Source organism: Pogona vitticeps, chromosome 11 (assembly GCF_051106095.1).
Source record: "Pogona vitticeps strain Pit_001003342236 chromosome 11, PviZW2.1, whole genome shotgun sequence".
Classification (NCBI taxonomy): domain Eukaryota; kingdom Metazoa; phylum Chordata; class Lepidosauria; order Squamata; family Agamidae; genus Pogona; species Pogona vitticeps.
In genome coordinates, this window is record NC_135793.1 from 26,003,914 (window position 1) to 26,030,226 (window position 26,313).

General features: G+C 58.3%; 3 protein-coding genes across 5 annotated transcripts in view; 2 read left to right on the top strand and 1 right to left on the bottom strand.

The window, feature by feature from the left end:
• Positions 1-15,120, top strand: part of CLCN5 (chloride voltage-gated channel 5) — a 27,572-nt gene extending 12,452 nt beyond the window's left edge. Inside the window, exons 2-13 of one of the 3 annotated variants that reach the window (XM_072981413.2) lie at positions 1,237-1,390; positions 5,581-5,732; positions 6,456-6,555; positions 6,751-6,941; positions 7,137-7,259; positions 7,669-7,875; positions 8,328-8,408; positions 9,155-9,697; positions 10,084-10,270; positions 11,717-12,115; positions 13,165-13,381; positions 14,703-15,120. In XM_072981413.2, the coding sequence (XP_072837514.1) occupies positions 1,255-1,390; positions 5,581-5,732; positions 6,456-6,555; positions 6,751-6,941; positions 7,137-7,259; positions 7,669-7,875; positions 8,328-8,408; positions 9,155-9,697; positions 10,084-10,270; positions 11,717-12,115; positions 13,165-13,381; positions 14,703-14,793 (2,427 nt within the window). In that variant the 5' untranslated portion in view covers positions 1,237-1,254 and the 3' untranslated portion in view covers positions 14,794-15,120. Of the gene's footprint in view, positions 1-1,236; positions 1,391-1,833; positions 1,964-3,759; positions 3,898-5,580; positions 5,733-6,455; positions 6,556-6,750; positions 6,942-7,136; positions 7,260-7,668; positions 7,876-8,327; positions 8,409-9,154; positions 9,698-10,083; positions 10,271-11,716; positions 12,116-13,164; positions 13,382-14,702 lie in introns of those variants that run through there. The other 2 variants (XM_072981412.2, XM_072981414.2) reach the window with 2 other exon arrangements.
• Positions 1-26,313, top strand: part of CCNB3 (cyclin B3) — a 54,113-nt gene that overhangs the window by 12,459 nt on the left and 15,341 nt on the right. The window lies entirely within an intron of this gene.
• Positions 14,144-24,868, bottom strand: LOC110080149 (tumor necrosis factor ligand superfamily member 10). Its single transcript, XM_072981415.2, has 5 exons — positions 24,309-24,868; positions 19,263-19,400; positions 18,842-18,872; positions 17,731-17,841; positions 14,144-17,610 (listed from the first exon to the last, which is right to left on the bottom strand). Exons 1-5 carry the CDS (start codon positions 24,546-24,548, stop codon positions 17,168-17,170), a joined length of 963 nt encoding a protein of 320 aa, XP_072837516.2. The 5' UTR covers positions 24,549-24,868; the 3' UTR covers positions 14,144-17,167.

A 26,313-nucleotide genomic window follows, 5' to 3' on the forward strand; every position in this document is an offset into this window, starting at 1 on the left:
CAGCGAGCTGACCTGTCACACCAGGAAGCTTGCTAGGCTGGTTTTGCAGGAGTGCTGCCTGTTGAACAAAGGGTCCCTTGTTTCCCATTCTCTCCCCACCTCTCTCTCCCCACCTCCAGCCCCTTCCCTCCTTCCACTCCGTTTGGCCTCTTGGTTCTCTCCCTTGTTCTTGCTGCCCAACTCATAAGGCTTCTTGGTGGCACATGCCGTGGGGTGGCCACCCCGGAGGAAGCTCTGGCTAGGATCCCGGGCCCTGGCCCCGTGTCCTCACTTGAACTTCTCTCTGTCTGCTTCAGAGCCTCCTCCTTGTCTCTTCTGTACCTTGCCGGTTGCCCTAAGCATCCCCAGATGATGGTTAATGCCACCTTCAGTAGGATTTGACCTTCTGACCTCTGAAGAAGTTGGTCTTCAGCCATGCAGCCCGGCTGGCGAGCTCCAGCCTGTTCCCATCGGAGTCGTGTTGCATCCTATACGTTGGAAATCTTTCTTCCTGAGTTTTTTTTTTAGGAGACTTGGGGGAAACGGTTTTGTTTCCTGCATGTCTGTTTACACTGGCTGATCCAAGTGGTTTTCTGAAAAGTTACATGCTTTTGCACATGCTTAAGTTAAATTGCTATATTTGAAAGCTTGGAGACTTTATTATCTATATTTTGCACTGGAAAGTCGATTCAAAGCATTGAACTGAGGGAAGGAGAAGCTGAGATACGGCAGGGTGAGGCAGAGAGGGAAAGGGCCTGAATCCTTCCTTTTGCAAGGCCATTGAAAGCCTGCTTTGGGGTTTTAGGAGAGGTAGCCGTGTGAGTCTCTGCTGGCATATCTTATCTTTGAGGAAGTGGACTTGCCCCACGAAAGCTCACATAAAAATGTGGCAGATAGTCTTTGAGGTGCCCCCAATGGTTTTATCGTCTTTCTTTTTTTATTTTGCCTTCAGGGTTGCCAGAGTCGGTCCAGGGGGAGTCAGGGAGCCTTCAGGTTAGACGTTCTGTGTGGCTTCACAACAGACCCACACGGTCTTCTCCTGGTGCCAAACAGAGGCAGGGGCCCCACCTCTGTGCTTTGTGATATTCTAGGCTCGTCTCACAGGCATCCGGCTTCCGTGTTAATTGGGGACCCAGTCCATCTGCAGCCCAAGACTAGCTTGGGGAACCCCACCCGGGCCGGGGAGGGATTGCCATGTTGGTGGCTCCCCCTTTATGTCGAGAGTAATGCCTGTGCATCTCCCCCCCCCTTTTGCAGGTCCCTGGTGGCTTGGCGATGGACAATAAGGGCTTCCGCCGTGGGAGTTTCCAGAGCAGCACCAGCGATGAGGACATGGTGGAGGTCGCCGGGGGGACGCTGGACTTCTCCATGGCGGATGACGTTCCTCCCTTGGACCGAGAGATTGAGGAAGGTAACTCTCCAGGGGTGTAGGGGTCTGCTTGGCTTCCTCCTTTTGAAGGCTTCAAGGTAGAAGAGCTCTCTCACTCAGCTGGGGCTTCTGGTGCTACAGAAATAATCCCATCTCTTCAAATTTTCTGCTGAGGGCTGTGCCCGGGGGGGGGGGGGGGTCGTCCAGCCCTTTGGAGGCTGCTTTGGAATGAAATGAAGCCATGTTCACAGACGGCTGGGATAGCAGAAGAGAGACGGAATCGGGAGCCCCTTTTTTTTGCACGTTGTGTGTGGTCTCCCAGTGAGTGGCAGCCCTTCGTTTTGTGGGACACACGAGCTTGTGGCTCACAGCCAGACGTCCAGCTGAACAAGGCATCGTCCATGCACGTGGTGTCCCCAGGCAGTTGTGCATTTTTCTCTGGGGCTGTTCCCCCGGCTCCAACTCCTCCCTCCTCCAGGGAAGGCGCTTCTCGGTGGCACGGGACGCCCTTGCTCTTCCGAGGTGCCCCATTCCTCTCTTTGGGGTGTGTTTTGGCAGCAGCGGACCAAGGAGGTGCGATGCTGCCGTTAGGATCGTGTTCTGAAGGGCTGGCAGGTGAGTACAGACAAGCCGTAAGGGGGGAACGGCTGGCTGTCAGGTACAAAGAAAGGCAACTGACTCTCCCAGGCTGTGCAGTTAGGAGGGACCTGATGTCCTCCCAGTGGATCGGGTTGCAACTGCCCTAATCCCCGGACGGACGGAGGGACGGCTGCTGGGCGTGAGAGGGCAGGAGCTGTAGCCCAACTCATTTGGAAGGCACAGACTTGGGTTACACTGGCCAAGACAAGGCTGAGCAAGAGGATCCCCCCCCCCCCCCATTCAGGCAGCTTCTTTGGTTCCTGTGTGTCCCGGAAGGCGGCAGCCTCTTTAAACTCCTAGGGACCCACAAACCACAGGAACGATAAAGCACCCAAACCTTCTCTCCTCACCGGGAGAGTAACAGATTTCAGCAAAGGGCTGCAGGCAGGGAAGGCGTCATAAAAACTAAGCCGGAAGGTCTCCCTCCATTTCTGATTCCCCAAGACCGGTACTAAACCTTTGCTTTGAGCACAGGTACCTGATGAAGAAGAGATCTGTGGGGCTGGAAAGTTTGCTCCCAACATTTTCTTTTAAGAGTTCATGGCAGGTGGCGGGTGTGTGTGTGTGTGTGATATCATGCAAATTGCTCTCAGTGGAATGAATGAACGAATGGGTTGAGAATTCTGGGGAGTGAAGAAGTGGGCTCAGCCCCTGCCTCCCTTGCCTGCCAGCTTCTGTTCTCTTCTGGATTTGAGCTCCCACCCCCTGGGAAGGAAGGCAGCCGTTTGCCCTTCCCTGGAACCGCTGGGTCCTCCCACTAGGGGGCGTCCTCTGACCAGCTTGGCCCTCACTCTCGCCTCGGGTGGGTGAGCGCAGCCAGGGCTGGGGAGGGACGCTGGAGGTCTCTCTGTCCCCTTGGGCTGAGAAGTGGCTGTGCTTGAGCCTTGCAGAAGGGAGGGAGGGACGGAGGGAGCTGTTGAAGAAGATGTGCTCATAAAGTTGGGTGGAGGACAGGGAGCCGGATCCATGCCCTTGGCTGTGCCCCCAGCAGGGACTCCTCCGGCTCTTCGGTCGGAAGGCCCTCTGGCCGATTTGAGGAAGGCAAGGCACCGGCCGTGGAGAGAAAGTTTTCATCCCACCCGGGAGCCCTTCCTGTGGGGGAGGGGGCAGATGCCCCACGGGGTCCCCTTTTTGCTGTGAGAGAAGGAAAACAGCCAGGGGTTTCTCGGGGGACAAAAAAGCAGGCGGGACATCTTTTCAGGTGTCAAGAGAGTGAACCTCCTCCAGGCTCAACCAGCCCCCCCTTCCCCCGTCTCTCTTTGCTGATTTCCTGAGTGCCTCTCCCAGGAGCCCTGGGCAGAAAACGTGGCCGGGAGGGAAAGGAGCTTGCCTTTTGCAGCGGGACGGGGTCCGTGTTCCAGGGCCAGGGTGGGCCTTTGGGGCCCTGAGCCACAGCAGGTGGTGGTAGACAAAAAGGGAGGCCTAGGTTTTGGGAGGCAGGGGGAGGAAGGGAACCGGGACGGGCTGCTTTGCAAGGCCGCTCTGTGTGTCGACTGCACTTTGTAACTCCCGGAACCGGCCAGAAGGTTCAAAGGAGGCCTTGCAGGATGCCTCCGAGCCGTCGAGAAGCCCGTCTTGGTATCGCATGTGGAGTCAGGAGAGGAAAGCAGGGCTGGCCTTGCAGCCATTTCGTCCCTTGCCCGACCTGCCTGCCTGCCTCCTCTCTGGATCAGGAGGGCTGCTTAAAGATTAACCTGGCCCGGCACATTCCTGGGAGAGCGACTTTGTTCTCCTTCCCTCCCTCCCTCCCTCCCTCCACCTTTCAGTCTCTCTGGGAACATTTTGCATTCCCTTCTGTGGTCTCCAGAGAGGTCTTTCTGGGTGGCTCCCGCTTGCCCACACCAGGTGCAGCCGCCTGTGACCGCTCGGCATGGAGAAGGAGAGCCCTGGCAGTGGAGCCTTCTTGCCAGGTCAGTGAGTGGCGACCACCGCCTTCTTGCCCCCCCCCCAGCGGACACAGTCCTGTGCCTGCTGGCCCGCGTCCTCGCAGAGGCTGGCCCGGCTGAATCCAATGGCCGGACCCGCTCGGATCCATGGCTGAGTGGGAAGCCCAAATCCCAGTTGCAGCCACTTGGTCTCCTCTAGCCGTTGGGTGGAGGCCTTGACAGGAGAAGGAGAAAGCGGAGAGGCCTGAAGGGGTCTCCCAAACAGGGGGAGGGACGAGAATGTGGGAATGGCTCTAACAAGCAGGTCACCTGTGGGGCAGATGCACCCCAGCTGCACCGACCTGCTAACGTCAGCGGAGTAAGGGGTGCACGGATCGGGAGAGGGGTTCTGCTGGAGTCCTAGGGAGGGGGGGCAGTTTGAGGAAAGTGAGGGACCAAGAGAAGCAGGTTCATGTTGGGGGGGGGGAGCTTGCAAAAGGAATTTTAAAAAAACCAAAGTTTCAATATCACGATGGCTGCGTTCAAATCTCTGCTGTAGCCGCCCCTGAAATGGGGTCTGTCGCTTGGAACGGGGCTGCAGAAGGTGCCGAAAGGGCCAAGGGAGGCATGGAGGCGGCTGGAGGCATGGAGGCCTCTGCCTTGAGGGCTTTTCTAGCTTAGGCAGAACAAGCAGACAAGGGGAGGGGGAGACATGACAGAAGTATATAAAAGGAAGGGCTCCCTTTGAACCAACCATCTGTGCAGATTGGTGCGGTTTTACAACACAAAGCAGGATAGAATGTCTAAAACATCAGCCCACTGATTCAATACTAATTCATTTCTAAACTTGCAGTGCTTCAGGCTCCCTGTCCCTGGTGCCTCCCACCAGCTCTCTTTTTAGTACACGAGCTTCTTGCGCTGACTCTTGCGTGCTCCCTTTCTGACCAGAGAGGAGGGTTCAGCCCCACCCACTTGCTCAGAAACCTCCCCCCCTTGGCAACTGATGCCATTCCTGCCGCCCCCTGTGAATGAACAGGCAGCACCAGGTGGAGGGCTGTGGGGACTCCCGGCATCTGCCAGTTTCAGCTGGCAGGAGGAGACTTTTACTGGGAGGAAATAATTCCTTGCAACTGGTGACGTGGGACTCTCAAGCTGACCACGGTCCCATCCTGAGCGCTCCAAGTCTCGGCTGATTTTGGCAAGATTTAATCAGGATTCAGGCAGGGCCAGAGAATCTCCAGACAGGACTATGGAAAGCTCAGGGCGGGGACTCTGGACGAGGTGCCTAAGTCGGAAGTGCCAGTCTTGGATGACAGGCACTGGCTGGCAGTGCCCTGGTGGCTAAGGCAGCCGCTTATTTTCCTTGTCGAGGAGAAGATAAGTAAATAAGTGCACAAATTACAGGTCTACCCTCATTGTTGGCTGAAAAGGCTCCCGGAAAGGCATTCAGGAATAGAGGAGGCAGTGCTGCCTTAAAGACATGACAGGAGCCGCGGAGCCGCCAGAATAGAGATGGTTGGGGGATTGGGGGGGGGCGGGGAGGGCTTGCCACCAAACAGACCTGCTCTCTCCGCAGAGCTGGCGGATGGGGGCTGGAGTCCCTTCTCTCCCTGTGCGACAGCTTGGCCTCCGCCCCCTCCAGTGCCATCCAGGTTTGTTGCCCTCCGCGGGAGGCGATGGGCCGGGTCCATCCTTGAAAGCTGTCCCTCTCTGTGGCCCCTTCTGCAGGCTTTTCCTCGTACAATGGAGGTGGGGTGAACAGGGCCCACAAGATGATGGATTTCCTGGAGGAGCCCATCCCTGGCGTCGGGACCTATGAGGACTTCAACACAATAGACTGGGTGCGCGAGAAGTCTCGGGACCGTGACAGGCACAGAGAGGTCAGTGGGGGGGGCGCTTCTCGGTGGGTGGGCGGGCGGGGGGGGGACTTGATTTCCTGCTGCGTCGAGAGGGGTGGGTCGCCTTCGTGCCTTTCTCTCCCTCCCGGCGTCTTCAGGGCAGGAGCTCCCTCTGCCCGGGACCAGGAGCGTCCTTCCATGGCTGGCTCTCCAGGCGTCCTCCTCCGTGCCTGTCATGCCTTCGTACCTGGAAGCGGAGCGGTTGAGTGGCCCGTCAGGCTCATGGAGGCCAAGAGCCCACTAAATTTAGGAACTAGAAGAGCCAAGGAAACAGGCCTGTGACTTTGTCACCTGCCGAGCGTTCTTCAGCAACCAGAGGCGTGGCTGTTTCCAGAAGGGAGAGAGTGCTGTTTGGAGCAGGGTTTGGGGTCTGGCTACCAGTGGGGATTGGGGGGTGGGTGGGCCGAGGAGCACCCCTGCATTTCAAGGGAGGGGCAGCGGAGCTCTTTTGCCAGCCTCTGTTTGCAGAGGGGTCTGAGCCAGCAACCTGGGAGTGGGCGCTTGGCCCCTCTGTGGCCCCCAGACCCACCTTTTTCACCACTCCCGCCTCCGCCTGGCTCCCTCTCCGGGGCCTAGCAAGGCGGCTGTCGTCCTTGGGTCACCCTCTCCCCGCTCTTGGGCATGCGTGCGCGCGCACACACACACACATATGTGACTGCCAAAGGAGAGTATCTAACCTCCTGCTTCTCAAACGCTTTTTTCCAGATCACCAACCGAAGCAAAGAGTCCACGTGGGCCCTGATCCACAGCGTCAGCGACTCCTTCTCAGGATGGCTCTTGATGCTGCTCATAGGGCTGATGGCGGGTGAGAAAGCCAAGCCGATTTAGGCAGCTCCAGCGCCAGCCCCACCGCCCCCAGGGGCTCCGGGGGGAAGCCAGGAATCCCACCTCTTGTCCCCGCGCCAGCCCCACGCCACCCCACCCCACTGCTTTGCTCCCCGCCAGGTCAGGGAAGCCCGCGCCCGTTCCGTGTGACGGAGCCTCCCGGTTCCTCCCGCAGGGGCCTTGGCCGGCTTGATCGACATCTCTGCCCACTGGATGACGGACTTGAAGGAGGGGGTCTGCCTGAACGGCACCTGGTACAACCACGAGCACTGCTGCTGGAACTCCCCAGAGACCACCTTCAAGGACAGAGACAAGTGCCCAGAATGGCGGACATGGGCGCAGCTTCTGACTGGCAAGGAGGAAGGGGTGGGTGACCCTGCGGCAGGTTCTGTGTGGCCGGGTCTTCCTGACTGGCAGCTCCCAGGCAGCTCTCTGGGTGGGGCACAGGGATGGGGGGGGAGAGAGATCCTTTTGGAGGTGGGGGAGCAAGGACTCCGTCCCTCCTTCGGCTCTGCGCCCTCATCGCGTGCTCTCCTGCCTCCCTCCCTCCCTCCCTTTCAGGGGGCCCTGGCGTACATCCTCAACTACTTCCTCTATGTCCTCTGGGCCCTGCTCTTTTCTCTCCTGGCCGTGCTGCTGGTCCGGGGCTTCGCTCCCTATGCCTGTGGCTCCGGAATCCCAGAGGTGAGTCTAGCTGTCAGCCCCCATCGCTCCTCCCTTTCATGGATCTGCAGCTCTGGAGATCCCCAGTGGGAAAAGCAGAACGCGGGGGGCGGGGGGGGCAGGGCATGGCCCTCTGCTTGCTGTTGGGCTTCAACTCCCAGCCTTCTTCCCCACTGGCTGAACCGGGCTGGAGGGCTGGTGGATGTTGTCTTGTCCCAGCCTCCAGAGACCGGCCCTTGTGACAAAGCATCCTGGAGGGGGGAACCCTCTTGAAAGACCACCATCTCTGAAGTGCAGCCTGCAACCCCAACACCCCCCCCCCCAGGCTGGATGTGGGAGCAGCGAACTTTCCTGGGTGGCTGTCACTCTTGCGGGCCCTCTCCTTCCATGGCGCTGGTGCTGAAATCCTCCTCCTGGGCCTGGCTTTCAGATCAAGACCATCCTGAGTGGGTTCATCATCCGTGGCTACCTGGGCAAGTGGACGCTGGTCATCAAGACCATCACCCTGGTGCTGGCCGTCTCGTCGGGTTTGAGCCTGGGCAAAGAGGGGCCGCTGGTGCACGTGGCCTGCTGCTGCGGGAACATCCTCTGCCACCTCTTCACCAAGTACAGGAAGAACGAGGCCAAGCGCCGGGAGGTAAACGCCCGCCCTCCCTGAGCCCCAGAACGTGCACCTCTATCTCGGTGTGTGCATGTGCGTCCGTGTGTTCATCTGTGGGTCTGTGCCTGCTTGAGTTTTGTGGCCTTCTCTGAGTAGGGGTTTTCTGGGGGTCTTGAAACTTCTGGGTGAGTTTATCTTGAGTGAATGATGAGCTTGCGGGCAGTAAATGAGGTGTAACAGTTCTGGGCAAGTGAACTGGAGCAGACCGAAAGAACTGGAGGGACCCCTTTCCCTCTCCCAAGAGTTTGGACGTTGTTGTCATCCTGCAGGGAAACGGTGCGCCCCAGTCATGTCTGAATGTGCAGGGATGGGAGTTTGTGGCCGTATGGCTAAGTCATTCAAAGCAAGGCATGCCCGGCACTTTGTCGCTCCTTCAGCCTGAAGGGCCCTCCCTGACCGGTCTCTCTCTCCTGCTCTGCTCCTCTTAGGTCTTGTCGGCGGCTGCCGCCGCTGGGGTGTCGGTGGCTTTTGGTGCCCCCATCGGAGGAGTCCTGTTCAGCCTTGAAGAGGTAACGTAGGCACGAGGCTTCCTCTCTCCCGGCTGGCTGAGCCCCGAGGGTGCAATGGGCTGCCTTCTGGTCCTGAGCCGTCCCACCTGGCTTGGCAGCCTGAAGCTGCTCTGTTTGCTGCCTCTGCCGGGCAGCCTTCAGGGAGAGAATTTGGCCGAGGCTGGTCTGCCCCCTGGGCCGCCTGAGGGGCCAGGGGGAAAGGCTGGTGCTCAGCCGCAGGGCCCTGGAGGCCCTGGACGCAGGGCCAGGGAGAGGAAGGAGCTCCATTCCATCCAGCAGACCCCTCGGTCTCTTCTGACGTCAGGTGCAAAACAGGGTCAGCTGGGGCTGGGGCTTGGAGGGGAGACCACAAAGGAAGATCAGAGATCTTGATGGCGGCGGTGGGGGGCGGGGGGAAATCCTCGCTGAATAGCCGGTGTGGCTCAATATAAGGCAGCTTTCCGCCCTCCTGTTCTCTTTCTGAGCTGCTTTTGCTGTGAAGATGTGAAAGTGGCATCTACATTAATAGAGAGACAGACATGGGTGATGGTCCTTCCAGTCGTGATCATTGTCCGCAAAAGCACGTGCTGGCCTAACAGCGTTAAAGTAAGCTGCTAGCCCTCACTGCTGGCTGCAGAGGACAGCTGTCAGGGGTGATCTGGAAACTTTACTGCACCCGGGGGGGGGGGGAGGACACAGGTAGCCGCCTTGGGCACGGAGTGAGTCTGGTTTCCACCCCCACCCTTCCTGCCTCTGTCCCCGTGCAGGTCAGCTACTACTTCCCCCTCAAGACGCTGTGGCGCTCCTTCTTTGCGGCCCTGGTGGCCGCCTTCACCCTGCGCTCCATCAACCCCTTTGGCAACAGCCGCCTGGTCCTCTTCTACGTGGAGTTCCACACCCCATGGCACCTGTTGGAGCTGGTGCCCTTCATCCTGCTGGGCATCTTCGGGGGCCTCTGGGGGGCCTTCTTCATCCACAGCAACATCGCCTGGTGCCGGCGGCGCAAGACCACCAAGTTGGGCAAGTACCCGGTGACGGAGGTGATCGTGGTCACGGCCCTGACGGCCGTCCTGGCCTTCCCCAACCAGTACACGCGGATGAGCACCAGCGAGCTCATCTCGGAGCTCTTCAACGACTGCAGCCTCCTGGACTCCTCCCAGCTCTGCGACTACCTCAACAACTTCAACAACACCAAGGGGGACGACCTGCCCGACCGGGCTGCGGGGAAGGGGGTTCGGACGGCCATGTGGCAGCTGGCCTTGGCCCTCCTCCTGAAGGCCTTCATCACCATCTTCACCTTCGGCATGAAGGTGGGCGGCGGGCGCCTTCTGCAGAGCATCGGGGGGGGGCCCACGGGCTCTCCTCCTGGGGTGTCTTGTGCCGCACCGGGCGCTCTCTCCAAGGAGCCGGGGCCGGCGGGAGACTTTGGCGTGCTTTCGGTGCAGGCTGTTCCTGTCTTTGTTGTGTCTGGTTTTGTGTGCCCTTTGTTGTGTACCCTAAGATGAAGGGCCCCCCCTCCGCCGGCCTCAGCAAAGAGAAGGGAGTGGACCTGTAGATCCGCCGGAACAGGAGCAGGGAGAGCGAGGGGGACAGGATTCCCCGGGGAGTCCTGGAGGGGCGGGTGACTCTGCCTCCATGGCCAGTTCTCTCCCTCCACCTCCGCAGGCGCACAGTGATGGGCGCGTTTCTCTTGCAGGTGCCCTCGGGACTCTTCATCCCCAGCATGGCGGTGGGGGCCATCGCCGGGCGGCTGCTGGGGGTGGGCATGGAGCAGCTGGCCTACCACCACCACGACTGGGCCATCTTCGAAGGCTGGTGCAGTTCAGGGGCCGACTGCATCACCCCCGGCCTCTACGCGATGGTGGGGGCCGCGGCCTGCCTGGGTGAGTGGCTGAGCCGTTTGCTGAGAAAGGGGGGGGGTGGGACCCTGGGGATGGGGCCTCGGGGGCTGCTGCCCTGGGAGGAGGTCCTGGCATGTGCTTAGGTAAAATCCATTTATTCTGTCTGGATTCTCTTGCTGGGACTTCTTGTTGGATTTTGGCCTTCATGCTTAGGCTGCTGTCAGGCAGGTAGAGCCCATGGCAGAGGGAAGCCTTGAAGAATGCCAGCAGAGCCGGGAGCTGGGAGGGAGGGAGGGGTTTCTGGCCAGTTTTCCCATATGCTTAGCAGTCATTATTTATTTATCTGCCATGCCTCTCACAACATAAAGCATCAAACGAAAACTGAATGCAGCCCCTTGTTCCTGCAAGTTTAGACTCAGGGGGAGGAGGCTTGTAACGTAATCTTCTGAAGACTTTTAAAAGGGTTACCTGTGGTGTCGTGGGTAGAGTGACGGACTAGGAATCTGGAGATCAGGGTTCGAATCAGCCTGGGTTTCCTCAGCAGGGATGTCCAAAGCCCGGGAGCCCCCACAGAGAAGGCCTTGCCTCGTGTCCTCACCAGAGGAGCCTCCGAGGCTGGCCGGCCTGCGGGAATGGCCTCCTCTGCGGGTCTCCGAGGCTGGGCAAGGCTTCCGTGAGAGGAAATGCCCTGGGCCCACGTCACAGGCACTTTGAGCTATGCTGAGAAAAAGACTGGTAGGGAGTGACGTGTTCCCCTCTTATAAACCTGTTTTCACCAGCTGTTTCTCGAGCAGAGGTTAATAGCAATTAGCACTTGCACCATAAACGGCACCTTTGTAACCGCCATTTGTCCAATTGGGAACTTCCCATAGCAACCCAGAAGAGAAACGGGAGGTGAGGATAAACTTTGATCTGTTTTGCTTTACCAGAGGGAGATGCTCTGCCCATCCCTCTTTTAGAGGCACCCCTTAAACAGCTCCAGCGATGGCTCTTTTCCCTTCCAACAGTGGAGACTTTAATCACAGGGGAGCTGAACGCTGAGCGCTTAAAGCCACCTTCTTTGCAATTGGTTTGGGTTCCTGGTGTCCTGTGGCTGCTCCCGCCCTGCAGGTCGTGCGATGGTCCCTTCGCGAAGGCAGCAGCAGCAGCAGCAGCAGCAGCCTCGCTTCTAAGCCAGCCGGGAGGGCTGCCCCCCCCCCGGGTCTCCCTTGCACTCTCTCTGCCTTCAGCAAACAGCTGCTTGCCAGCTGGCTAGCTTTTCAGGGGGGGCTCCTCCTTCTCTGTATTACCAAGGACTAGGACCCTGTTGGTTTCTTCCATTTAAATCAGAGCAGGCCCCCCCCACCCCCACCCTACAGTGGACGTAGGGGTTAAGGAAGAAGAGGGCACGGCTTCCAAATCCGGCTGAAGAAGGAAGGGCTTCCTTTAGAACGCCCGCCATGCTCACAGGCACACGTGGTGGATGTGTGTGTTTCTTGTGTGTTGCAGGAGGGGTGACGCGGATGACGGTGTCCCTCGTGGTCATCATGTTTGAACTCACTGGCGGGCTGGAGTACATTGTGCCTCTGATGGCGGCGGCCATGACGAGCAAGTGGGTGGCCGACGCCATCGGCCGGGAGGGCATCTACGACGCCCACATCCGCCTGAATGGCTACCCTTTCCTGGAAGCCAAAGAGGAGTTCTCGCACAAGACGCTGGCCATGGACGTCATGCGGCCCCGGCGGACGGACCCTCCCCTGACGGTCCTCACGCAGGACAGCATGACCGTGGAGGACACGGAGAGCGTCATCAGCGAGACGACCTACAGCGGCTACCCTGTGGTGGTCTCCAGGGAGTCCCAGCGGCTGGTCGGGTTCGTCCTCAGGCGGGACCTCATCATCTCCATAGGTGAGCGGGCAGAGGAGGAGGGAAGGCTCTGGGGAGAGGTTGGCCTGTTGGGGGGGGGGGGAGTTCACACACAGACCTCCGAGCTTCCGGAGAACGAAGCCAGAGCCTGCCCGAGAGAGAAAACAGTCCGAACAGGGCGAGCCACCAGGCCTCTTTCTGTCGGGAGGAGCGAGATGCTTAAGCTGCTTCCTTTCATGTTCCAGCGTCTAGAGGGAAGGAAGCATCTTCTCTCCCTCCTCAGAAGCCTGGAGGTTGGTCCCGTCTTGCCATACAGCACGGGAACGCTTTGTGTTTCAAAGGTTTTAACTTCTTTCATTTAATTTGGTTGCTGCCTCTCTCAGCGTTCTGTTGTGATCGGTTGTCCGGAGGCTCTGAGGGTGTGTTTAATGGGGGCGTTTGTGAGTCTGTGTCTATGAGAAAGACTTTTAAAATGTTCCTGTCTGACTTCCAAGGGGTTGACTCCAGGAAGGGGTTCTCCCCCTCTGAGAGAGATTAGGCCACATCAAGGGTGAGGAGAGAATCGCCTGCAAAGGCTGCTCCGCCTGGGAGCTGCATTGAGAGCTTGGGGGGAAAAGCTCCTTTGGTGGATTATAATCCCAAGAATCCTCCAGTTGGCCCGTGGCCCCATTAGCAGAACAAAAAGCCACTTTTCTGAGCTCTGGCTAAATGGAGCTTCCAGGTTCAGAACAAACGCGGGTGCAAAGGGGAGCTCAGGGGTTCCTTTGGCCGTCCAGTCCAGCTTGCAGGCTTTGGGAGCCCGTGGGGTTGACCTGTGTGGGGGAAACCTGGGGGCAGGGCAGCGGTAGGGCCCCATCCAGATGAGCCTTGGGCTTTACACAGCGCCGGGGTGTCCCTGCCTCTGTGTGTGCTGCTCCCTCTGCCTCCGCGGCCTGATGGCAAAGCCTTGGCCCGAAGGCGCCTGCCCGCCCAGCCCAAGGCAAGGATGAAGAAGGGGTGATGACAGGAGCGGAGGCGCCAGGCCTCTCTGTGTGCGGAGCCCAGCTCTCGTCAGCCGCCTCTCTTCCCTCCTCCTCCTCCTCCTCCTCCAGAGTCTGCCCGGAAGAAGCAAGACGGGATTGTGAGCAGCTCCATAATTTATTTCACGGACCACTCCCCACCCCTGCCCCCCAGTTCCCCGTCCGCCCTCAAGCTCCGGAACATCCTCGACCTCAGCCCCTTCACGGTGACAGACCAAACGCCCATGGAGATAGTGGTGGACATTTTCCGCAAACTCGGGCTACGCCAGTGCCTGGTCACGCACAACGGGTGAGCGCGCCGGGGTGTGGTGGGTGCGGGGGCCCCCTCTTAAGGCCAAGGGCTCTTGGGCTGCCAGAACGGTCCGTGGGCCACCTGGGCGCTCCTGGCGCTTCGGCCCGTTGTAGAGGTTGGCAGGTGATCCACTTGTCCAAGTGGTGCTTTTTGGAAGAGAGGAAAATCCTGTGAACTCGCAGATTGAGGGCTGTTAGAATTTGGTTTAGCAGCCCCAGCCCCCTAGCCTTGTGTCTCTCTCTCCTCCCGAGAGGGCCAGCCTGCAGCCACCTGCCTAGCTAGCAGGGATGAAAAAAAGGGGGCCCAGTGGCCCAAGAGCCACCGTGTCTCCTGGGAATAAGGGCAGGGCTTGCTGTGGCCTCTGCTGTTTGTGGTGTGTAAAAGCAGAGATGTGAAGGCCTGGGAAAAAATGAAAATGAAACCCTTCTCCCCTGCCCCCCACCCCCCTGCAAGGACAGATTTTCTGTTTTTTTCCAATTAAAAAAAAAAGCAAACTATGGGGAACATGGGGGAAAAACCCCAAGATAAAATATTTTCTTTTAGAATAAGTGGAATGCTTTTAAAGATAAGGTCTCAGTTACCCGAAATAGCAGGAACCGCCTTGTATGGGGATTTGTACATAACAGGGCACCGAACTAGAAAATAATAGATCTTTGCATCAGAGTTTGGGAGTACCTTCATTTTTAGAAAAGAGAATGAAGAAAGTAGACATAGTCTAGAGGGGTGGGGTGAAAACCTAATAAATAAAATAAAAATAAATAAGTGAGGCAAGACTTTTAATTGACAATCATGAAAAATATATTGTATATATACAAGTGTTTCACACAACCTGGTAATAACAAAGGCAAGAAATTTGCAGTGAATCTGGACTAGTTTGCCCAGGGTTGCTAGAGATTGCTTCATGCCGCTTCTGATAAAGGCTTTTGTCTTCATGAAGCCCTCCCATTCGTGGTGCCTGTTTTATATACAGCGAACTGGTTTTTCAGCTTTGTTTGGTTTCCGGATGCTTTTGCCCAGAAAGTTTGGGGTGCTGCAGTTCTGAGAATTGGCGGGTGGGTGAGGGGAATTGTTTGACCCTAGGACCCTTGCAGGGGGAATCAGCCCCCCCCCCCCACAGCTTCAAGCAAATCTGACATGGGCCCTGAAAGTCAGTGTGAAAAGGCTGGTTGCTGTTTTTATTTTCCCTCCTCACATTATAGCGGATGTTAACAGGGTCTAGTTTATAGCAAGGTACGCTTCCTGCAGGGAAACGTGGAGGGGAGGCTGAAGAAGGATCTCTTGTGTGTTGCTCATCGGTTTTATTCCTTCTCCCTTTCAGGAAATTGCTGGGGATTATTACCAAAAAGGATGTATTAAAGCACATCGCACAAATGGCAAACCAGGATCCGGACTCTATATTGTTCAACTAATGGAGCATTGGGGGGGGGGGAATAGGAAGGGCGTGTAACGCTCCCCCCTCCTCCCGGCCCCTTGAGAACTTTACAGAATGGGCTCCAAAGATTTGTATCTCTTTTTATGGCAAATCTGGAGCGGTCCTCAGCGTCCCTGACCCCTCCCTGTACAGAGCTAATGATAATCATGTTATTTTTTTTTCTACCAGATAACAAATTGCACTATATAATCTGTGGAAATTAATCTTCTGTTTAGAAGAAAAAGACTTTATTATATTATTCTTTTGAAGTTGCTTTGGGGGAAGAGATTCCATGAAGGAGTAAAGGAAACCGTATAACAAATAACCCTGATGCTTGATCCTTGAGTCTGCTGCTCTCTCCCTCTTTTGGGAGGCGGGAATGATGAAACAGCCCCTTCCTGAAGCTCTGCAGAAGCTCCCGTGAATACTTTGGGGGTGGGGGGGTAGGCGGGCACTGGGGGGGTTGGAATCTGACTTGCAGTCCCTTGCAGGGGCAACCCTTCACCCCGCAAGAGCGAAAGCAGTGGCCTGGAACGATGTGGGGGAAAATGCAGCGGTTGAGAATGGACCTCCGGCATCCCATTCACGTGACCCCCCCCCCTTTGCTTTGCTGCTTTGTGAATGAGGAGCCCTTTGAATCCTCTTGGGAAGGCTGTGGATTCATGCTTGGGAGTTTAGCCCCACTTCGCTTTAGCAAAAGGAAGAGTGCAGGACCGTTACAGGCCAGCGGATCCAACTCTTCTCCTAACCATCCCAGCCCTCCTCTTCCTCCTCCACCCACCCAGTGAAAACAAAAACAGTGGAGGGCCCCGTGGCCCCAGCTGACCCTCGCACATTTCCTTTCGCTTCCTGAGGCTCCACCTTTGGCAGCTTGCTTCCCCACCGGCGCGCCCGGCCTCCGAGAAGCCCGTTTGTTTCCCTCTGGCTTTCCTGAGTGGGGCTGAGAGAAGCCAGGTCCCCTGGGAAGGCCTTTCCTGAACAATCTTCTTCAGAGAGGTTTTTGCAACAGACGGGATCCTCTTAGCTGAGTTATTCCAGCCGTTCTGCAGAAAACACCCACCTGGGCTGAACTCAAACGGCCTGCCGGACCGGTGGTTTCGTCCCTCTGCGCTCCCTGGCCCTCTCTAGGAACGCCCTCCCCTTGCGGCTGGGGAGCTGGGACAGAACCGTGCAGGGCATGTCTTAAGAATGGGGTGGACCCTTGACCTCTTCCCTTGAAAGGGAGCAGGGGGTCAGCAGTTATACCTTAAGAGGAGAGCTGGCCAACTCTGGGCCAGAGGGACCGACATCCTGACCTGGTCCAAGGCTGGCCACCACAGCCTGGCAGCCTTTGCCAACAGGGAACGTAACTCGGTCTTGCTCAGATTCTGTCAAGGGTCTTGAGCTCTGTTGATCTTTCCCCACAAAGCCGTCCCTCCTAATCCTGCTTCTGAAATCAGCGGCTTCCCTCTCTGAAATGCAAGGCCAACCCCACTGTGTAGGTTGATGCAAGGAGGTCCCGCCAAACTCGGCCCCCAGAAGACAAGCCCGCCCTTTCCTTGGCTGTCCAGCAGCTAAAGGAGCCTCTTCCTGCCAGCCCTCGACTCTCAGAGCCCCAAAGGGAAAGGGCTGCAGCCCCTACCGGGGCTTCCTCGTCCTGAGGCCATTCCAACCCAGGTCACTGAAGCAAAGGCAGTCGGCAAACTGGAAATGCCAGGGTGTGCCAAGGGGACTTGCTCCCGTGAGGCTGGGCACAGGCCCTCGAGGGAAAGGAAGCAGAAAGGTGTGCCTCCCTCCCTCCCTCCCTCTCTCTTTCGCAAGATGCCCTGGAGGCAAATGCCAGCCTCTGACCTCCTGGCCTACTTTTCCTCCCAAGGTGCTGTCCTGGAAACCTGCCTCCTCCATTGGGCACAACCAGCAAGAGCACCTCGGATGGTTGGAAGTAGCAAAACTACAGGAAGGACTCTGGGGTTGGAAGGAAAGGCAGAAGAAGGCATGGGGGGGGGGGGCAGAGGCAGCCCTCCTTGACATCTGAAAGCTATACCAGACTGCCAGCTGCCTTTGGGGGGGGGCGGGCCGACAGCTCAAGTGGGACAGTAGTCAAGGACTGGCTCCCCTCCCCTCCCCTCCCCTCCCCTCCCCTCCCCCTCCTCTTGCCAGGAGGGAAGGACTGGCCGTCTCCTGTCCCCCAAAGGCCCCAATTATTCCTGGCTGTTGCCTCTCGGGGCCATTTGCCCAGGAGAGAGGGGAAACAAGCAAGGGAAAGGGAAGGGGGGAGCATCCCAGGGCCCCTCCCTGGATGTCTTTGGGGGGCTCAGGTGCCCTGACAGCTCCTAAAGGCAATGGCGGTGGCAATATCTTCAGGATGCTGGGGCAGGCAGCGTCCTCCTCCATCATCCGGGGAGGCGGAAGGCTCCAAAGTAGCTGCCAGCCTCATCGTTGTAGTTGATGTCCAGTGAGGAGACAGAGACGAAGAGCTTGTCCCCGGCCTTGAGGTCAAAGAGGCCACCTTGGTAAAGGGCATAGAGCCCGTAGGTGGCATCCTGCGCCCAGCACTTGGTGCCCACGCCCTTCAGCAGCAGGCTGTTCTGCCCGTAGCTGCTCTGGAGGTTGACGCACTGCACCAGCTGGCGGCTGGAGGAACGGACATGGGCGCTCTCGGTGGGGTAGCGGAAGTAGATCTGCGCGTAGACATAGTACCTGCCCGGCTGGTGGACCTGCAGCTTGCCGTCCAGGTAGGTGACGTTCTGCAGGTGAGCGTGCATGGTTGCGTTCTTCCACTGGTAGACGGGGTGCTGGCAGGACTGCTGCAGCTCTCCAAAGAGCCCGCGACTTCCTGGAGGGCAACCAGAAGGGGGGGGTCCAGAGAGGCTGAAGCGGGGGAGGGAGGGGCAGGGGGCCCACACTCTCAAAAGGGCCCCCCTCCCTCCCTCCCAGTTTGGGCAGGGATGCTCACCTGGCTGGCTCGTCCGCTGCCTCCCAAGCGTCAGGTGGGCTGAGGGCCTGCTCCCTGGCCACCTGTCGGCCAGCTGCCGATCTGAGGAGCTGCTCAAATTCTTCGAAGTCTCTGTGGCAAAAGGGGGCAAAATTCCGCATTTAACTGAGCACAAGGGGATGTTAACGGAGTGAGTTCAGGCAGCCTTTGACAATGCTAGTACTGCACATCCCACGATCCACCTGCTGTCGGGAACACCTTGCAGTTGTAGTCTAACCTGTTGCCCCAGGAGAGGCCCTGCAGCATGAGCCCAAGGGCAAAAGCACTCCCTCCTGCTCCTGCTCCCTCGTAGCTGGTATCTGGGGTGAACGGCCCTGCCTGGCATATGGGGGCGGGGGGGGGAGAGGCAGCCCTCGTGACTGCCCACTTTGGGTAGATTCACAGGAGGGGGTTGGGCTATCCAATCTCCTTTCAAAGCTGTCCAATATTGGAAACTTTTGCTACACCTTGTGGCAGTGAGTTCCACCGTTTAACTTTGCCGTCTGAATATGCCCTTCCTTTGCTCAGCCCTGGATCTTCCACTAAGGTTGGTGGAGAACCCTCTTACTATTAGTACTATGAAAAAGGGGAAGAAAAAAGGTCCTCCCGTCTACATTTTACACCCTTCTCTTACTTGCCCTCCCCCCAGTTAAAAATCCCTGGTCCCTGTAACCTTCCCTCGTAGGAGAGCTGTACCAGATCTGTGCCAGCTTCCATGGCGACCAATTTAGGTAGGAATAATAATAATAATAACAAAAGGAATACCTTGAAACGGCAGAGCTGGAAAGGACCCTATGGATTGGGTCCTGCCCCTGTCAAGGAGGCTGGGGGTGGGGGGAGGAATCGAACTCCCACCCGCTGACTCCTCTGTAAGCCACTGAGCTGCCACCGCTAATCCTAGCTTTTGCATCCTGTGAAGATGTGCTTTTGGGGGTGGGGTGGGTGGAGACGAAGAAATATTGAAATGCCCCCATTTCTGTCTGCTATGATGTGTCCCCCTTTTCATTTTCCACACAGATTTCTGTTCTCCTCCCTTCTCAGCATCCCCGGTGGTTGGCATCATCCTCCCTAACCCCTCCAGGGTTGGACTCACCCTGCTGGATTCGGTTCATGTCCTTCATCACCTGAAAGGAGAACAAGCACGGGGGAGGGGTTTGAGAAGCAAGGTGGGGACGAGAGAAGCCCCTCCCCCTTGACTGAAGACCCCCCCCCAGAACTCTCTAGTGCAGCCCCAGCCCCATCCCTGCCCCCGAGGCTGGATTCACGCCAGAGGGGATCTGCTTGCGCCCAGAGTGAGGCAGGAGGCGCATCTTTGGGGACCCGTTGATCGAAGTCAGGCAGACGAGGCTTGGGCGACCTCTTTCCCATGCTCTCTTCTCTCTCTCTCTCTCTGCTTATCTGGGGGACCATTTCCCCAAATCCTCTCTGTGTAGGTGTGGGGACAGACAGACAGACAGGCAGGCAGGCAGACAGACAGACAGACAGGCAGAGCCTCCCCCCCGCCCAGGGCTCACCGTGGCCACGTAATCCTTGATCCTGCCAGCCAGCTTGAGGCAGGACTGGTTGCCGACCAGCTCCTCCAAATCCTGCACCCTGTTGAGCAGCAGGAGACACCTGAGCTCCTCCGAGTTGCCCTGGGCTTGAGCCTTGAGCTGAGAAAGGAAAGGGGGGGCAGTGGGGAGGGGAGGGAAAGGGTTAGGTTTGTTAGAAGGAAAGGGGAGCCATGGTAGGCGGGCCGCGGAGTCTCTAACCTAGGAGGGGGCAAGGAGAAAAGGCTTCTGGGCCAAGCCTGCTGCCGCCGCCCCCCCCACCCCCCTCCTGGCTGCGACCGTGAGAGTCCCAGGTGGAGGTGGCCTACAAAGGGTACCACACACCTGCCAGCTCTGTGCGGGCAATGTGGCCCTCCCCCCCCACAAAAGCAGAGGCCACAAGAAGTCTTCACAGGCACTTTAAAGATTCACACTGCCGCCACCCGCTTCTCTGAGGGATATATATGTGTGTGTGTGTGTGTGTGTGTGTGTGTGTGTGTGTGTGTGTGTGTGTGTGTGTGTGTGTGTGTGTGTGTGTGTGTGTGTCCAAAAAAAGTGTGTGTGTGTGTGTGTGTCCAAAAAAAGTCCATGGAAGTGGAACCTGTGTCAGAATCTGAGGAAAACTTGGACCGTTTCCTTCTGATCCAAAGATCAGAAGGTTTTTGTGTCTTGTTTATACACGTGCACATACTTAACTGGTGCTTAAACAAAAGCCAGCCTTCAGAAGAGGCTGCAATGCAACGGGGTCAAGAGGTGGGTCTCTCAGCGATCAACCTTGGGTTCTGGCTGGGCCAAAAAAGAGCAGCGAGGGAGCGAGCAGGGGACTGCTCAAGCTTTTCCCCAAAGCCCCCTCTCTCGGGTAACCCCCACCCTTTCGGGAATTGCCCCCAGACAACCCGGAGGCAGCCCGAAGCTTGGGCGACAGGTCTTTCAAAACAAGCAGATGAGGAGGAAGGCGCCTCGAGGGAAGGCAGGCTGTGTTTATTAAGCCACGGGCAAAAAGCCCAGTGATCCGCCCTCATGCACAAACTGGGCGTCCAGCCCTCGGCCCCGGCAATCACCAAGGAACTGGGTCAGACATTGTGGAAGGAGCCCTGTGTGTCAACACAACATACACATGCCGACAGCAGGCTGCCAAGGCACGCTAGCTCAGCAAATTGCAACAGTCTCCTCCCGACTCCCCCGGGTGAGATTGAGGTGCATCAAACCAAACTCCTCTCCCACCTACCCGAAAGCCAGGCAGCTGGAAAACAGAGGGTTGTGACTCGTGCAGGTGGGGCGCACCCCAAACAACAGGCCAGTCCCCTGCCCAGCTGTGCCACAGACTGCCACTGAGGGTGTGTTGCCTAGGGTTGGACCCAGAGGGCCTCTTTAGTGGCTGGATTCACAAGGGCTGCTTCGTGCAAGAGCATTGTGGCCAGACCCGCCACGACTACTGGGCACGTGTGATTCGGGTGTCGAGTCTAGCTAGCCCTGCAAGGGCACCCACCAGAGGGACTTGCCAGGCACGGCTTCCCCCCACCCCTCGTGCAATGGATTCCTTTTTGTCCTGGGGTGGGCTGGCCAGCTTCTGCCCCCCCCCGCCTTCAGTAGCTTGTATGTTTCACACAGCCTTGGAAATGCGATGCAGCAACTGATGGGAAAATGAAACTGCCGAAAGCTCTCCGGGAAACTCCACTCCAGGGGCGACGCCACGCCCGTCCTTCCTCGGCCAAACACATAAACTTCCAGACAAGCAGGCAGGGAGACTGCGCTGTGGCGGGCCTTCCCTGAGCATGCCAGGCCTGCCCGCCCGGGCTGGTGCCCGACAAGCCGAGATCAACTGGCACACAGAGAGGCTGCCAGGGGTGGCCAGCCCTTGGGTGATCCCTGCAGAGAGGCTGCTGAAACCTGTACACGGCAAATATTCTTTGGGGCTTTTAGCCTCAGAGGCACGAGGCCCCACATCTCTGGAGTGCCCAGGGCCACAGCAGCCCCACGAAAATGCAGGAGCAAGGCTGCACAAGACACGCCATCTCTGAGGCACCCACTGCCAGGTGCTCTTAGAGGGTTGTCCTCTTCCAGCAGGGGAAACCGAGGACAAGAGAGACCCGGGGGGGGGGGCCTTAAAGACCATCCAGGTGTCCTTGGGCAGCAGCCTTTGTGGGCCGCAGCCCATGACTTCAGAGCTGTGGGACGGGGAGGGCGCACCAAAGCCGGCACCAAACTAGGCTCGCTCCCCTTGGTTGCCTTCCGGAGAGTGGCCCAGCGGCACCCTTCTCCAACAGGGGCACCAGCTTTGGGGACCCAGGGTCTTTAGCAGCTGTGTAACAGGCAGAAACTCACCGGTGGAGCTTCCTCCATAGCTGCATTTCCATGCCACTATCCCTGGCAAACAGCCCGAAGGCTCTTCAAAAGAGAGAGTTTTGGGGGAAAAAACTGGATGTGACACAGGAAAACCAGGCAGAGCTTCTCTGTGCTAAGGCAGGGCAGTGGGTCTGCAAGCGACAGCAGCGGCGTCCATGGAGGAGTTGCAAGGCCAGTTCTGAGAGGCTACCAGGAAACGGGTTTCCCAAGAGTGGTTAATTATTGTACAGAAAGGTTTCCCACACAAAGGCACAGGAAGGAGTCCAGAGGGGCTGCCGGACACTTTCTCCCTTCAGTTCTCCCTTCAGTCCTCCCTTCAGCTCAGGGCAGTGGAGGGTTGCCAGCCGGAGTGAGCAAGGCCAGACCAGGTGGGCCGAAGGTCTGTCCCTGTGCAAGGTGGCATCCCAGGATCTCAGAGCGCCTTGCATCGGCCCGGGCAGGGACGCTCTCTCAGTTGCCTCCTTCCAGGGCAGGATCAAAGGCCAGGAACAGCTGGCCTGCCCTGGAGAAGCCCAAGGGTGTTCTTGGGTCGTGTCAGCCCCCTTCCCGACTGAAGGAATGGTGAAATCCCTTCCTGTCCCCCCTGCAGGGATAATCAGCAGCCTGTGGCAGATTGTCTTCCTTATCTCGGCCTGCTCAGCTGACTGCCCCCCCAACCCCGCGGGAGTCCCTTCCAGGTGTGCAAAAGCTCACGTCCAGATTCCAAGGCTCACCATTAAGGGGAAAAAAACACATACATTTCCCCAAGCTCTGCTTCCTTTGGGGAAAGGGAGCTGATTTCCCCCCAGAGGCACGACCTCTTCCTTATTGGTGGAGGGGTTGAAGTCTACAGTGCACCCTCACCCCTCCCTTCCACTTCACAACAACACCTCCCTTCCACATCAACACCCGCCAGTTCCACTCTTAAGCAGGCCAGTCAGGCTTTGAAGGAGGAAGGGAATATCTCTCTCTCTCTCTCTCTCTCTTTGCTTGTTGTTTATGCGCCACCGTCAAGTCATCCCCCCGCACCCCCCCCGTAGGTGACCCTGGGAATGAACCATCTTCAAGTTGTCCTGTCCTCCACTGCCCTGCCCTGCCTCTTGCAAACTCAAGCCGGTGGCTTCCTTTTGAGCGTCAGTCCATCTTCCTCTTGGTCTTCCTCTTTTCCTGCTGCCTTTCCCTGCATTCTTGTATTTTCCAGGGAATCCTCTTGTCTTCTCAGGATGTGCCCCAAAATAGGACAGCCTCAGTTTCAACATTTTGTTTTGGTGGGGGGGGTGGGAGAAGAAGGGAATGGGAAACCACTTCTGTGTACTCTCTACCTAGAAAAGTCCTGAAAAGGATTGCCATGAATCAGAATTGACTTGACGGCACACAATGACCATGATGATGATGATTTACTTAGCATCAATATCAATACCCTGCAAGCCAAACCACAGTCCATTGCGTGTGTGTCTGGGTGTCTCCAGGGGGCAGCTGCACATCTCCCGGTACACCAGGGGCAACTAAGGGAGAGGGCAGGAGTAAAAGAGAAAAGGAAGACTCAGGGAGGGATATTTGCAGCGGAGGGAGCAAAGGCAAAAGGGGGGAGGGGCCATTCTCCTCCCCACCTCCCTCCCTTTCCTCCTCCCTTGCAGGGAGTGTCTGTTCGGGCGGTGTTTTCTCAAGGCAGACACCCCTTTCTCTGGGAAGAGCAGCTTTGTTGTGTTGTGCGGGCCACAGGCTTGCAACCCTGGGACTGTGCTGGTCCTCAACTGCCCAGCAAGAGCTGAAGGAAAACACCTTTACTGGGCCAAGAGTGCAAGCTTTTGAGTTCCCCAGAACGCTTCATCGGATAGGACCCAGCTGTGAGGCCTCCAGCTGACTTTCTTCCCCTTCCCCTAAATGGGGGTGCCCCCTCGTCTGATGAAGAGCTTCCAGGCTTCTGGGACTCTCGGTCGGCCCCAGCAGAAAAATACTGCCCGCCTGCAGCTTCGGGAGCTGCTCCCCGTTCCATCGGGCCGACACTCTTGCCCTTCCTTGACTTGGCGTCCACCCCCCCCCCCCGAGAACAGACCCCTTTTTCCTTCTCTTCCCCCCTGCCCGCCGGCGCCGCGCCGAGCACGGGGAGGGAAAGGGCTCTGGCGCCCCCCTGATCTGCCTGAGAAGCGGAGTAGAAGCGCTCTTCGGTCGAGGGGTGTGTGTGTGTGTGTTTCTCTGTGTGTGGGGAGGTTCGGTCGGTCCGCCGGCGGGAAGGGCCGGCTTAGGTTTCGCTTTCACGGCTACCCTCCCCGTTTCGCCGTCGCTTTCCACGCCCGGACGGTTCGGCTCCGCAACGCAACGCGGGGGGTCGGCCGGGGAGGGGGAGGGAGATCGCGTTGCAAAGCTCAGCTCCTGAACGCTGCAGCCCCCCCCCGGGGCCGAGAGCCCCCAGAGACCCTTCCAGGCGCCCCTTGTCAGGGGGAGCCCTTCCAGGCTTACTCGGAAGCAATAAGTCCCGCTGAGCCCAACTAGAGGGAGCCCCCCGAAACCGGGCTTGCCAGAGGCGCTCGCTCGCGGGCTGCTCCCTCTGCCCCGACGACGCCGCCCCCCGACCCTCCCGCGCTCCTCCCGAGGACCCCGGAGCGGGGACGGGACTTCTGGGGAAGCAGCAGCCCCGAGGGGCGACCGGCCGCCCAGAGGGGGAGAGGGGCTCTCTCGCGGATCGCCGCCGCCGTCCGGGCTCACCTTGGCGATGGAGACGGTGAAGTAGACAAAGAGGCCGGTGGCGGAGGCGATCTGCAGCGCCAGGATGCCCAGGGCGGCCACGGCCAGCCAGAGCCGGCTGCAGCGCGGCGGGCCGCGGGGGTGCTTGGCCAGAGGGTCCCCGCCGGCGGAGCCCAGCATGTGGGCCGCCGAGTCGCTGCTGTCCGAGCGGAAGTACTGCTGCCCGGCCGGGGCCAGCTCGGAGCCGTGCCACGGAGCCATGGCGGGCGCGAAGCCTCCCCTGGCCCGCCCGCCGCCGCCCGCCAGTTGGGGCAGCGGCTGCTCCACCTCCGCCGCCGCCGCCGCCTGGCACCCGCGGTCGCTCGCTCCGCGCCCGGGTCTGGGCGGGCGCCGGCGGCGGGGACGGGTTTGGGCGGCGGGGACCGAGCGGCCCGCCTCCTCGGCGAGGGCGGTCCGAGGGCGAAGGGCGGCCCGGAGCAGCCCGGCCAGCCTCCCACCCCTACCCCGCTGTAAACAAAGCGGGCGAGCCACGTGGAGGCGCGGGGGGGGACCCTCGTCCCTCCCTCCTGCCGCTTCCAGAGGGGGCCTCGTCGGCTCTGGTCCTGCCCGGGGCGGGGCGATTGGGGGGGCAGCGGTCACCTCGAGGAGATGCTGTTCCCGGATTCTAGGCGCTGGTGTCCAGACAAGTCGCTTTCCCGTTCTCTCTCTCTCTCTCTCTCTCTCTCTCTCTCTCTCTCTCTCTCACACACACACACACACACACACACACACACACACACGCACACGCACACGCACACACACGCACACACACACACACACACACACACACAGAGAGAGAGAGGGAGGGAGGGAGGGAGATCATACGCCGGCCCCCACCCCGCCAAATCCCAGCTGCGGGCGAGCTTTAGAGTACGGAAAAGGGCGTCCGTCTGGCTTGGCCGGACAGCGGGAAGGGGGACAGTCGGACGAGGGGGCGTCTAGGACCGTTGCGCCCTCTTCGCGTGGGAGACAAGCAAGACACGGGGCCCCGACGCGAAGCTGAAAGAGGCGCAACCCCAACCCTGCGAGGACCCCCCAAAGAGACGGGGAGGGGGGAGAGGAGCCGGCAAAGTCCCCAGGGACGCCAGCCGCCCCCGCCTGCCGGAATTGTGGCTGATGCAGGCGGATTTATTTATCCCTTTGGCCCATCGGTGGGAAGGTCCGGGAGAGGAAACCTGAGATTCTGAGCAGACCTTTCTGGGATCTGGCTCATGTCACCGGAGGCCGCCTCCGCCTCCAGTTTGCCTGAGCACATTTTTAAATCATTTATCCGTAACCACCAAGATAGTTCTCAACAGAAAGTAACACAACAGCATGCTTTCAGCATACCTTTATCCCTTAGTTCAAGCCGGGATGAAGAGGTCAACTCTGGCTTGAACTAAGGGATAAAGGTGTCCTAAAAGCAAAGTGAAAAATAAATTCAGCTATAAAGCCAATAAAACATCACACTTGTTGTTTAGTTAAGTTGTGTTTGACTCTTCATGACTCCATGGACCAGAGCACACCAGGCCCTCCTGTCTTTCACTGCCTCCCAGAGTTGGGTCAAATTCATGTTGGTCGCTCTTGCCCTCACACTTTCCCAACATCAGGGTCTTTCCCAGGGAGTCTTCTCTTCTCATGCGATGGCCAAAGGATTGAAGCCTCCGCTTCAGGATCTGTCCTTCCAATGAGCACTCGGGGTTGATTTCCTTCAGAAGGGATACCTTTTAACTCCTTGCAGTCCAGGGGACTCTCAGGAGTCTCCTCCAGCACCACAATTCAAAAAATATCACACTAATCAACTAATTAGAAAACCATGCCAGGGTTGGCAGATGCTCGTCACTCAGAAATCGACCCACTCAACCATCTCTCTTGTTTGGCGATTCTGGACATCCCATTTCTCTGCAGAGGAAGCTGGGCCAGAAGGCTGACATAGTAATTAGCAGCCCATTAATGGTTGCAAAGCACACCGTTGTGGGCCATATTTGCAAAGTCAGCTTTAGAATGA